Source organism: Bombyx mori, chromosome 7, assembly GCF_030269925.1.
Source record: "Bombyx mori chromosome 7, ASM3026992v2".
NCBI classification, from domain to species: domain Eukaryota; kingdom Metazoa; phylum Arthropoda; class Insecta; order Lepidoptera; family Bombycidae; genus Bombyx; species Bombyx mori.
Window position 1 is genome coordinate 8,959,599 of NC_085113.1, and position 13,599 is coordinate 8,973,197.

The 13,599-nt window shown below is 37.2% G+C and overlaps 1 protein-coding gene across 3 annotated transcripts in view; it reads right to left on the reverse strand.

Annotated features, from left to right (window-relative positions):
- Window positions 1–1,066: 1,066 nt before the first annotated feature.
- LOC101737167 (paternally-expressed gene 3 protein) overlaps window positions 1,067–13,599 on the reverse strand; it is a 34,648-nt gene continuing 22,115 nt past the window's right edge. For 2 of the 3 annotated variants that reach the window (XM_004931315.5, XM_062669421.1), the window contains exons 2-4: window positions 10,735–10,774; window positions 2,434–5,540; window positions 1,067–2,228 (exon numbers count right to left, since the gene is read on the reverse strand). In XM_004931315.5, the coding sequence (XP_004931372.2) occupies window positions 2,120–2,228; window positions 2,434–5,540; window positions 10,735–10,773 (3,255 nt within the window). In that variant the 5' untranslated portion in view covers window position 10,774 and the 3' untranslated portion in view covers window positions 1,067–2,119. Of the gene's footprint in view, window positions 2,229–2,433; window positions 5,541–5,820; window positions 6,575–6,722; window positions 7,929–10,734; window positions 10,775–13,599 lie in introns of those variants that run through there. The other variant, XM_004931314.5, reaches the window with a different exon arrangement.

Sequence of the window (13,599 nt, forward strand, 5' to 3'; positions counted from 1 at the left end):
ATATATAATAGAGGTCCCGCAGTAGTCGAAATTCGACTATAATTAATTGGAATTGTAAGTTTGTACACTATTATGATAGTATTTTATACAAATTTCGCCAAGACTACACTATAAAAAATATTAACAAAGACAAACAATATTTAATCTATTCTCAATTTGACAGCAGACGTCAAGAACAAAAGTTTGACAATAAATAGTATGCATGCCTGTGTGCGTCAAATAAATGGTATGTAGTGTGTGTAATGTTTTCTTTATTGATTTAATGTATCTTTTATACACTATTTTAAAAAAATATTAGCATTGTCCACTTCTTCTCTATATTCTCTATAAGTGTGGAAAATTTCATTCTCCTCCGTCCGCACAATTTTCGTAAAAAAGGATACAAAGTTTTTGCTTCACGTATTAATTTATATACCTATATATAGCTCTCGAATAGAAACGAAATGTAAAACTGAATTACTTTCCACCGTTTACGTGGAACAAGGCTAGTCCATTTGCTCACAGAGACATAAATTTAACGGTATCTATAAAATCTCCGAATGTAGCTTTAAATCAGTGCATTTTAAATTTTCCGCATAATGTCCTACACGAGAGCAGTTCTGAGTAGTTTGGTTTCAGGAAGAGGTTTTCGCTGTAGCGTCGTAAAGAGGAAATTTTTACGGTTTCTAAGGGGAGTGGGGGGATTGAGAGGGGAGGCACATATATTCTTATTTGCTCCCGAACGTGACCACAAGCTTGCATTTTAAGTGAACGAGTTGGTTACGATGTGTTCTCGCAGATATTTAGAAAATGAATTCTCATTTGTTTCTGTAATTCGCAATTAGTTCGTCCCCTAAAACCTTTAACTATAATAATATCAAAGTTCCTAAAATTTTGTAATTTTTGTTAAAATTATTTTTTTTATTTTTGTTTTCACGATCCGTAAACATAACGTAGGTGGTTTTTTAGGTTGTTTTTGACGATTATTTTGTTTTATTAATTATTAAAAGGAATTTTTGAATATTCAAATATTATATCAAAATCCTTCTTGATCAAAAAGAGGCTATTTATCCAAACAAAAGAAACATAAATTTCATTATTTTTATTATAGTATACAAAAACTCAACAACTCTTTACAACTAACATTTAATACAAAAAGCGTAAGAAACACATTGTTACGACAACTATGAGTGAGTTATCTCTTAAATATTATAACGTTGTCAGTAATCAAATTTAATAAATTGAAATTAACATCAAATATTTTAGGTTGAGTGTATTAAGAATGAATTAAAAGTTAAAAAGCAGATAGCTTGGACACACTATGAGACATTAATCTTTTTATACAAAAAAAGAACATGTTTCAAGAGTACTCAACTACGTATTTGTGAATAATTTTATTAGGAACTGTTCAAACATCAAAATGTAACGAAAATGCATTATTTTCAATAATATGCGTTAATAAATAAAGACTAGATTCATTGTATAGTGACTAGCGTTGATAATTGTATATCTATGTTAAAATCAGAATGCAGAAACAATAATTAAAAGAAAACGAAGTTATAATAAGACAAGAAGGCTAATTCTGTGAACTATGATCGAAATTAATGCAAAGCAAATTGCGCCTCTCTCAAAGAACAATGAAAATGTTTAATTGAATTCTGTGCTAGTAAATAATCATGAAGCTAAAATAAAAGATTTTGTTACAGCAGAGCAACATTAAAATTTACAACTCTTAAACACTTTACATGACACATCTTAGTACTTATTTATAACAATGTCAATTTTAGTACGTATACAAAAAGTGCGTGAAAACTGTATTAATTGAAAATGAAAATTAACTTTCGGATAGAACAGAATCAGAATAGAAATATCAACCTCCTTTGAGTTCATTCATTCGATATCATGTGCTTGTATCATGACTTAATTTTTTTTTTTACGTTAACTCATTAAATTTTCACTTCTAAATTATCTCTTCAAATTCGCTTTAGAGAATTTTAGGATCAAATGAAGGAAATTTTATGTTTACTACCATCTCATTATCCATCTCGTTCCGTATACCGATATTAATCTACAATTAACGTCTCATTAAAACAATTGAGAAGATTTACTCATAATAACCATTACATAATTAGCTAAATCATTAATCTTCAGTGCCCGTGATCCATTGGAGGTACTTGAAGGAGCGCGATTGAATCGGAGTTGGGCGCGCCTCTCTCCATGTACGCGGCTGCTTGTAAGTTGCCTGCTCTCTGAAAATACAATGAAAAATATTATTAACTCTAGCAAATATTCCGTAACATTCAAACTAGAGAGAATAAATGGTTTATATAAAAGAAATCTTAAGACTTTAAAGTAATATGATATTGCAATACACAACTGTGACCTAATGATGAATAATATAGTATAATATTTTTTTAACAAAGTATATAAATCATGGTAAACAAATCAACTAACCTTGTTTCAGTAGAAGCACGAGAATGGTAATTGGGCACGTTCGGATTGTGATAAGTTCCGTGAGGCGCTGGGATCAGGGTGTGACTTTGTACCGGCGGGTGTTCCAGACTGCTTGGCGACTGATAATTATTTGGGTTATATCTATCTACTGACACTCCTCTAGTCCTTTCTAGGATGGGCTCATTTTTAGCATAAGAGCTTAAAGGTCTACTACGGCCCAGAGTGTTCGTTTTTGGCCACTCTTGGGATCCAGTGAATTCCCTTTCAAAGCTCCTTTCACGCCAAGAGCGCGGCCGCAAAGTTTGACTCCAAGTGGGCGTTGATGTGTATGTAGATTCCGCAGTTTTCGTGAACTTAGATTCCGTCTCCCATGGGGGCTTGACGCTAGTTTGTTCAGTTTGTGTTTGAGATTTTTCAGTGAATTCTCTCAATTCTTTTCGCCACTGATGTTCAACAGGTTCAGGTTGTTCATTATTGTCATAGTAATACTGCGGAGATGGATCTGGCTGCGCCTGAAATTTCGTTTCCGTGGGTATATATGTCGACTCTGGCACGCTAATGTAGCGTCTCTCGTATTCACTGTAATAAGTTTTTCGGCCAGACTGTTTGGATTGTTCCGCGGCGTTTACTGGTTTCACGAAAGATTGGTTAGGAGCTGGTGGTATGTACGCCGTAGGAGGAGGCTTAGCGAACTTGGACTTCGGGACTGGCGGTTTCCAACTTTGTGCGGGTGCAGTCGGTGTCAAAGTAGTTGTTGGTAGTGGTTGATAGTAACTTTGAGAGGAGTTATTTGCCAAATAAGACGAATCTTGTTCCCACGGAGGAGGAACATAAGAAGAAGAATATTGCTGTGAGGTTTTCTGATAATTGTCTGTTGTTTCCGTGTTTACGTAATTATATTGGCTCGGCTGTTGTAAATTAAATGATGGCGTAGTGTCAATGCTGCTAGCCCATGTCGGTTTTGGAGTGTAACTTGTGTAAGTGTTTGAACTTCTCTCTTGTGTAGTTTCTGTGTAAGTAGGTTGGTATTGCGATTGTAAAATTGGTGTAGTTGGTTGTGGAGTATATGGGCGCTGTATGGGTTGTGGAGTATATATTTTTTGTTGAGGTTGAGAGGCGTATGTTTGTTGTGTAGCTTGTGGAGTGATCGTTTTTTGGGTTGATTGTGGGGTGTATGTTTGATTTGTGGGATATGTTGGTTGAGGTCGATAAGTAGGTTGCAACTGAGGTTGAGGTTGGGGTTGGGGTTGGGGTGAAGGTTGATGCTTAGGTTGTGATTGGCTCCAAATTGGTGTAGATGATACGGGTGTAGGCGTAACATCATTATAAACAGAATTTTCTCTTATTTGTTGATACCATTGTTGATTTGTTATTGAACTGGGTTTAACATTACTTATAGTCAAGACCTCAGATTGTGGTTCTTGTGACCATTGTCGCTGTTGCTCATTATTTTGGTTATGATAAATTTCAGATGGCATTTGCCTTTCAACGCTAAGTCTTTCCAGTAACAAGCTATGGCGTCGTTCAGTTGTTGGTTCAGGGTTGTAAGCTTGTTGGAAGGGTCTAGACGGCATTGGAGATGACAGAGATCTGTCCCTGTTGGGGGGAAAATAGGTTTTAATAACCGGTATTTCTGTTTGGACAGGATCTTCACAAGTACCGTCTAATGTTTTCGTTGTGCGGTTAACAGTCTCAATCTTTTCTATTCTGTTGTATTCAGTTTGTGTACTGAAGGCTCCGGGCACAGGACTAGTGCGCGTAATAATTTCAGTTTTTTCTGTATGCGTTTTGGTGATAACTTCAGCCGGTCCGATTGGCTTAATTTCAACATCTTCGACTTTCTCGAGTGGCACTGATGGTTCTCTCATAGGTATTTGGGTTTTCTTTTCAGGCTCAGCTTCTTCTTTTTCTTCTATTTTAATTTCTACTACTGTCTCTTGTTTAGTTTCTGATGGTCGTACTGAGGATTCTGAAAAATTGTTTTCTTTAGTTTCAACCGTTTCGGCAGTTTCAGTTTCTATATCCTTACATTCCTCGTTTACTTCTTCTTCGTCATATTTTACAGAAGAAGGCTTTAAAACATCAACCTGGACTATCACTTCACTTTTATCGTCATCTTCCTCTTCTGCTTCTTTTTTTTCCTCAGCAGTTACAGTTTCAGTTATAACCTCAACCTCTTTTTCTACTTCATTTTGTTCTGCTTCTTCATATACTTCATCATCACCATCATCATCATCATCACTCTTGGGTGTTTGCTCAACTTCAGTAATTTTTTTACTACTAACTACAACTTCTTCTGCTTCCTCTAAGCGGTTCTCTTCGTTTTGGTCGTCGTCTTCTGGTTCTGCATCCAAATTTTCTTTTGCAGACTCAATCTCCTCTTCTTTAGCTACTTTTTCTTCAATAACTTCCTTCTCTTCTTCTTCTACTTCTTCGTCCTCTATTTCTTCTTCTTCTTCATCCTCTTCTTTTGTATTATGATTTTGGGTTATTGATTCAGTTTTCTTAATTACAACTGTTACAGGTTCACTGTCTTCAACTTCTTCTTCTTCAACTTCTTCTTCCACCATTTCCTCAACATCTTCTTTTGAATTTTCACTGTCTGCTTGTAATATAACAACTTTACGTGTTGTGGTTGTTGTAGTCTCTGATTTTTCTTCACCTTTTATGATATTATCCTCTTTGGTTTCAGGAGTATTTTCTTTGATGATTTTCTTCGTGATCACCTCTGGTTCTTCGACGATTTGTGATTTTTCTTCAACCTCTTGAACAGCTATATCGGCATTTTCTTGTTCTTCCAATTCTTCTTCAAATTCCTCTATTTCTTCATCAGCCTCTTCTTTTGGCAATGTTCTTGTCTCTGTTTCTGTTTTAATTTCAGTTTTACCGTCAATGGTAGTTTTTGTTGTAGTTGTTTTCACTTCTTGTACCGTGCCATCCGGTAGAATTTTCTTTACCACCTCAACTCTAGTTTCCGTTTTTGCACCTGTTTTCTTAGTGGGTAGCTTAACTGTCATTTCTGCTTCGACGTCACCATTATGATCACCATTTTGTTCTTCAATTTTTAATTCATTTTTAACTGTCTTGCTTACAAATTTGACTTGTTTCTGTAATTAAAAAAAATTAAAAGTCAATTGTCTGTTTAAGACATAAGATACATTCAAGAACATCAAATACTAAAATGTGATGAATAATTTTTTTTCGTATTCTTGTCTAATGTTATACTGATTATAAAAACATGATAGAAAATACAATAAGCTTTGCAATATTTCAGATGCGTAAATTTAAATTGCATCACAAATTTGTCCACATGAGACTTATTTACTAATAAATTTTATTTTATGCATAAACAAAACATCATATTTCAATTAGAATTTCAATTAAAACCTTATCGTCTGAAGTTTCTTCGGCATCCGCTGTTTTCTCTGATTCTGTTAAAGCATCAACACTGATATCCGGTGTTAATATTTTAGGAACCGAATCTGCGTGCTCCCCATTTTGATTTTTTATTTCATCTGTTTCTTTATTTTGAAACTTTATAAAGGGCTCGCTACTAGGTACATGACTGACAATAGGCGAGCTTGTTAAATATTCAGCATCATAACTAATTTCTGGGAGTTCATATGGGTTCTTAAATCCAACACATCCATTATTAGTTTGTACTGTCTCATAAGGATTGTTTACGTATTCATACGCAGACGTTGGTCTATTATTATTTGTAGTTATAAACGAAAACGTTGGCTTGCTAACTGGCTCGTAACTTTCTATGTTTGATTCTTTGTTATTGTTTGTAAAATGATATGGCGGCGGTACACGTTGTACAGACGGATCTTTAGGTGTGTCTGGGTTGCTTCTTGTTCGCAACAATGATTTAGGATTGGCCGGTAAATTAAAGGTCGGAAATACTTGGACCGGTAAGCAATTGTAGTTCGGTACTAAGATCGGTGTGGACGGCATCGGTGGCGACTGCACAGGGTGCGTTGGCACTTCCGGTACACCTTGATTCATTGCGTTTCGCATAAGTCTTTTGGCCATTCGTTCCGACTTGATCTCTGATAAATCTAACCCTCCCGGGGTGTAAGTGAATGGCTTACGGTCGCGATTCATGGCTCCGTGTATCGCAGACGGTGGATTCATTTTACTGAAATATTTCACATTCCGTTACATATAAAAACGTCTTTCGTACTGTTCAAGAAAATCACGATTTTTGTGTATTTATTTTTTAAACATCGCGAGCTACGAACTATTTGGCAATTTGACAAAACATAATAATATAATAATATACTCACAAGCTTTGACGTTCACTATTAAAATATAAAATAGATATATATACTTCCTGCGTGTCAACGTATTAAAGAACTCAAGTTTGTTTGTCCAGCGGACACATTTGAGACGTATACTGTAGCGGCACTCGGCACAGTTAGATATTCACATTTAATTAGATGGATCACTTGTTTTTTGTGATGGAACATGCAGATATTAATCTGGTCGCAGCGGTTATATATAGCGCGGGTGTCGTAAATGAGCCGGTACATTTGAATCTGTGAGTCGCGCGCGGTCGGCGCGTGCGCCGCCTACCACCTACTGCCGTCCGAACGACATCAACCGCCATGTATTTTTGTACCGACCTCAATATCAACGGGCGCCTCGTCTACAATTCGTCTTGGGCGAAATCGTCTAAACAACATTCGGAATGCTTCCGACAGTTTCGCGATTATCATTTATTGCAACGTCGACTTATCTATCATTCACGTATGCGATTCCCGCCATGTTTCCGTTTATTCTCACTGTAACCGTGCCAAGTGAGATTGTTCGGGCCATTGAAACTGTCACCGAGAACTTTACCGCTCTTCGACTTTACAACTCAACGGTCAATTTTTAACGGTCGCTCAAATGGAGCAGGATTTAATTTAACGGTAGGCAGCGGCTTGGCTCTGCTCCTGGCATTGCTGATGTCCATGAGCGACGGTAACCACTTACCATCAGGTGGACTGTATGCTCGTCTGTCTACAAGGGCAATAAAAAAAAATGTTTTTTTAGACAAGAAAAAAAAACTTTTTTTTAATGGCTTCCAAAATAGTTTCCATACAAAATCGCTGTTTACAAATATAAGCCCCGTCTATTTTTGCCGTGAAGCAGTAATGCGTTTCGGTTTGAAGGGTGGGGCAGCCGTTGTAACTGAGTGGCGCATTTACGTTGTACACGTCTATGGGCTTCAGTAACCACTTAACACCAGGTGGGCTGTGAGCTCGTCCACCTATCTAAGCAATAAAAAAAAAACGATTTCAGCGTGCGTGATATGTAAGATATGTGATCGGAATGCAGCGTCATCGCGAGATTTACTCGGTCGGGTCGCCGATCCGTTTATCCTCCACCATTACAGTTGGCTCCTTACCAAAACTTTCTAATTCAACATTGCCTCGATACGTTGTAAACGACATGCCTGATGACGTCACGCACTAAACGAACCGATGCGACCTTCCTAATTTATTGAATATATCTACTTTACTATTTTTTTATTCTTTGTACTATCGACGATCGATACTGGAGTTGCCTTCAACGATATCTTTTTTTGTTATTGCTTAGATAGGTGGACGAGCTCACAGCCCACCCGATGTTAAGTGGTTACTAGAGCCCACAGACAACTACAACGTAAATGCGGCACCCACGTTGAGATATAAGTTCTAAAGCCTTAAGTATAGTTACAACGGCTGCCCCACCCTTCAAACCGAAACGCATTGCTGCTTCACAGCAGAAATAGGCGGGGTGGTGATACCTACCCGTGCGGACTCACAAGAGGTCCTACCACCAGCAATAATAATATCTTTAGACTACCGAATTAATTTTCGTTCTAAGCAATTAGATATAATTGCTTGTGGTTGGTAGGCAGCGGCTTGGCTCTGCCCCTGGCATTGCTGAAGTCCATGGGCGACGGTAACCACTTACCATCAGGTGGGCCGTATGCTCGTCTGTCTACAAGTGCAATAAAAAAAAAAAAAAAAAATCGATATAAGTATTCCTTTTTTTTTATTGCCCTTGTAGGCAGACGAGCATACGGCCCACCTAATAGTGAGTGTTTACCGTCGCCCATGGACTTCAGCAATGCCAGGGGCAGAGCCAAGCCGCTGCCTACCGCTTAATAATCTCCGCAAGCCTAGTTTGAAGAAGGACATGTCATAGCGCTCGGGAAACACAACGAGACATTCATTAGAGACTCATTTTAGAATATTCAGCAAACCAAATGGATGCATTCAATAAAGAGATTCTGTAACTCAGTTCTCTTAACATTATTACGTTTACTCGTAAAATCAATAGCGGTGTAAAACAAGAATCTAATAACACTTAGCGATCTCAGAAGTCTGTAAATTTTAGTAATTGGCCATTTCAATAACATTTGCAGTAGGGATGGCGAAATATTGATAGGCATAAACTGATTCAATTCAGATAATAGTTTCAAACGTAAACTTTGAAAAAAAACAAAAGAGAATATTTGAATATTTTTTTTGTTGTTGTTACGTTTATTTCGCTTGTGTACGAAGAATAATTCAAATAAAATCGTAGGCATTCAAAGAAAAAAATTATTAAATTTAATAATACATTATCAATTCATTATAAATCAAATAAAAAAAAATCAACATAAATTCAACAAATTTTCATCCAGTTATCACACTACATAAGTAAAATGAAGGTTAAATATACAGTCTTAAACAATAATTGAAGTCGTCGTGGCCTAGAGGATAAGGCGTCCGGTGCATTCGTGTTGAGAGATGCACCGGTGTTCGAATCCCAGACGCGCACCAATTTTTCTAATGAAATACGTACTCAACAAATATTCACCAACGACTTCCACGGTGAAGGAATAGCATCGTGTAATAAAAATCAAACCCGCAAAAATTATAATTTGCGTAATTACTGGTGGTAGGACCTCTTGTGAGTCCGCGCGGGTAGGTACCACCACCCTGCCTATTTCTGTCGTGCCATAAAAAGCATTTATAATTGATAGTATTTACTTAGGGTCTGGTTCTCACATTTTATCGTAATGCGATTAATACCAATGCGGTATTTATCGATAGGTAGTTATGTGTAGAATATCAATAAAATAAAACGGTAATTAGATTTTTTTTTAAAACTAATTTTATGACTTTTTAATTATAAACGCGATAATGGAACTAAGGTAGCTATGCAATTCTGTACCTGGCCGTAAAATAGATTAATAATTTTCTGGGAAACACACAATACTCTTTAGAACAGATCTAACCGATAGAAATGCCTCATTGTGACAAGTTCTGACATCCCTAGCCAATACCGATACTTCCAATTCAGAAACCGACCGTAAAGACTAAGAATACTAAATGCGGTTCGAGTACTTATCAAGTACCCGAATTAAGTTCAATGACTTATCGAATAACAAATCCTGCTGCCTCATGTTATTTTAATGTGAGCTTTTCGCCCGAAGGCAAAAGGGTCGCGTCGCCCGGCTGAGTGGATTTCAATTATTTACTACAATTCTATCGTTGTAGAATAAAAGAATTATACTGAATTTTAAAGGTTTAATAGTAGAATTGAAGAGATAAGTGGTTCAAACGATGCAGGGGTCTTCCTAAGCAAAGATCTCTAAAAAATGCTTTACGAAACTCAATTATGATTTGTACATCTCTGTAGTTGCTATTTGCGCCATGATTATCGCCTTATCGTTGCAGCCGCTGACTACTCCCCGAATCCTGATCACGCAGGAGCCAGTCACCGTCGTCGCCCTAGACACGTCCTTACGGATCCATCAAGTCCAATAATCCTTGCATTACACGCCTTCCGCTCTAACACTAGGAGTAGAGACCCCGATAACCGACCTCGTGCAACCTAACCTAAGCATCAGCCAAGAGTTTCTCGCCGGATCTTCTCAGCGGGTCACGATTCCAATCTGGTAGTAGATTCATTCGCGAGGCAGCAGATACTCTTGAGTTATTAGGTCTCCCTTGGAGGCGTTCGGGCAGCTTAACAGCTAGTCAGAAGGGGCAGATTTACTAACGTAAATCTTCATGCCCTTGAGCCCTTGCTCACTCACCTGTCCTTGTGAAACTGGAAAGGCCTAAAGACCCCCAGTAAACCCCCAATCATAAAAAAAAGTTTCTATTATCCCAACAATAATTTTAATAATAGAACTAAACTTATTCGTTATTAAATAAACAACGCGATCGTCTAAATTCTTACTTTAGTCTACAGAACAACGCAACATCCTGTTTGTTGAAAGTCCGATACGACTAGGAAATTATTTTATGAAAAGGAAATTGAAAAAGTACTCACTTTAACTTCTGTCTTCACTGATTCGCCTTTAGTCGCCATTCTGTAAAAATAAATGAAATTAGAAATAATAAACAGTAGGTACATCTCTTGGGTCGTGATATTTGTTTTTTTCTGTGATACTTAAAAATATTAGATCGAAAAATCTTGGTCAAAATGTAATTTGCCTTTATTGTTATGGCTTAGATTTTAGATGGATGGACGAGCTCACAGCCCGCCTGGTGTTAAGTAGTTACTGCTGGAGCCCATAGACATCTACAATGTAAACGCCGCCACCCACCATGAGAATGAGTTATAAAGTCTCAAAATCGTTATAGTGGCTGCCCCACCCTTCAAACCGAAACGCATTACTGCTTCACGGCAGAAATAGGCAGGGTGGTGGTACCTACCCGTGCGGACCCACAATACGTCCTACCACCAGTAATTATGCAAATTATAATTTTGCGGGTGCTTTGCTTTTATTACACGATGTTATTCCTTCACCGTGGAAGTCCATCGTGAATTTGCTATGTACGTAATCCATTAGAAAAATTGGTACCCGCCAGCGGAACGCTGTTTTTTTCTTCATTTGAAGAATTACCAGCTTAAGAACCCTAATTCCTTCTATGCACACCAGTGATAGTACCGTGGGCGTCTTTACTTCATACAATAATATTGATTAATACCAACAAATCTGTTTCAGATATTTTTTTAAAGTTAGCAATCGTTTATCTGATTTTATTAGGTCTTTTAAATTTTTATTTAAATGCTACGTATGATAATGAAATGTTTTTACGTTATTTGTATGTTTTTTTTTTCACTTATTCAGTTTATAATATCTGTTATCTTGTTTTTATTTGTCCTTTTTTTTATTCCTCACACGGGTAAAACAGCTCACAACCCACCCTGTAGTGATTACAGGAGTCCATAGATATCAACAGATTCTACGTCTCAGTTCTATAGTACAACGGCTGCACGACACTTCAAACTGGACCGCATTACTGCTTCGCGATTGAAAATTAGGCTGGGTGATGGTACCTACCCGAGAGGGCTCACAAGCCGTCCTATTATCATCGTGTGATCTATCAATCCTCATATTGTTTAGGCGATTAAGATAAAACAATACACTATGTACTTTTAGTAGATTAGTAGATTAAAAAATATATATATGTCGTGGATAACGACTTTTAGTTGTCGTGCATAACGACTTTTAGTAATATTAAGACTGTGGTTTTGATTATTATTTTAAATGATGAAATGTTGTTTTGATAAATATCACAAAATGAAGGGTAGACTCCGTAACGCCACAGTATAAAATGGCGGTACGTGGACAGAGTCGTGGCATTTCGTGTCAGACAGTGATTCCGTCCGTCTCAGCAGTGAGTCTCTGACAGTCAGTTAGTCAGTCAGTCGGTCTGTCGGTATGTGCAACGAAACTGTCGGTTTATCCTGTCATTGTGAAAGTTGTGTGTGTTGAGTTTCAATAATTATTATTGAAAAGTTTTATTGACTAAACTGAGTTCAATCGAATACGAGTGATGACGAAACTACCGCTCAGCCATCCCTAATGTGCGCCAACATATATATATTTGAGAAAAAACAAAAAAAAAGCCCGCTGAGTTTGTTTCGCCGGTTCTTCTCAGGACTGTGGCTTTTTTTGGAACCGGTGGTAGAGTTGACATTGTTATTTATATTTTGACATTCAACAAGTGTGTTATACTGACATCTAATTTGAAATAAATGATATTGAATTGAATTGAATTATTAGATTATATTAGATTGGCAAATAACAACAATCACACGTTTGCACGGGTCGTGTCTTAATGCAACCTCCCGGGAGAATTGAAACCACGATGCCACAAGCGAAATCTATAACTAACTCTATTGAATATCGCGTCTGTGATAGTTAGTTGCAATATGTGTTCGTGCCGCTAACAACAAAACGAGCCTTCAATGTATTTGCCGCAATAACTTCAGTAATTCAATTAGATTTACAACTTCTCCAAGGCTAGCCTTGATGCATTGTAGTTGAACCATTAGGTAATTGCGAATGTAAAAAAATACATATGTGTAGTACAGTAAAAAGGTAATGAAAATGCGTCTGTACATTCTACTCGTGGTAGGACCTCTTGTGAGTCCGCACGGGTAGGTACCAACACCCTGCCTATTTCTGCCGTAAAGCAGTAATGCGTTTCGGTTTAAAGGGTAGGGCAGCCGTTGTAACTATACTGAGACCTTAGAACCTATATCTCAAGGTGGATGGCGCATTTACGTTCTAGATGTCTATGGGCCTTAGTAACCACTTAACACCAGGTGGGCTGTGAACTGGTCCACCCATCTAAGCAATAAAAAAAAAACATTTAAGGTTTGAGGTTAAATTAGTTTTTTGTAGGATAAGTCTACTTTTTGTGTAATCTTTCAGTGCCGGGTTGAATATCCACTCGTCGGATTCCAAGGAATACTTTTGTATTTAGAATCATCTGTATGATGTAGCTATAAGAGTAAGGTGTCCAAGGGCATCCCTATTTGTAAAGCAAAAAATCTATTAATGTAATTGTTTTTCTACAACGGTCGCGTGGATCCGCTAAGAACCAGGAATAAAAAATGATAATATTAAGTATATGTTTAGCAATAAATTATAACCTTAATATTACGAGTTTTTGATCGAGATTACCAGTTGACCTCTGATAATTCTCTGACCGCGCGCTCTACGCCCTCTATCTCGAAAACAGTTCAAGGTATAAAAAATGTTAAATAGAAAATTTGTAGAGAATTTAATTGTCTACAATATTGATACTAAATACAAATAGCGTAAAACCCATCGAAAACGAGATATTTGCAAAAAGTGTAAAAATAATAATTTTATTTTGTGACCTTTGACCCCTGACT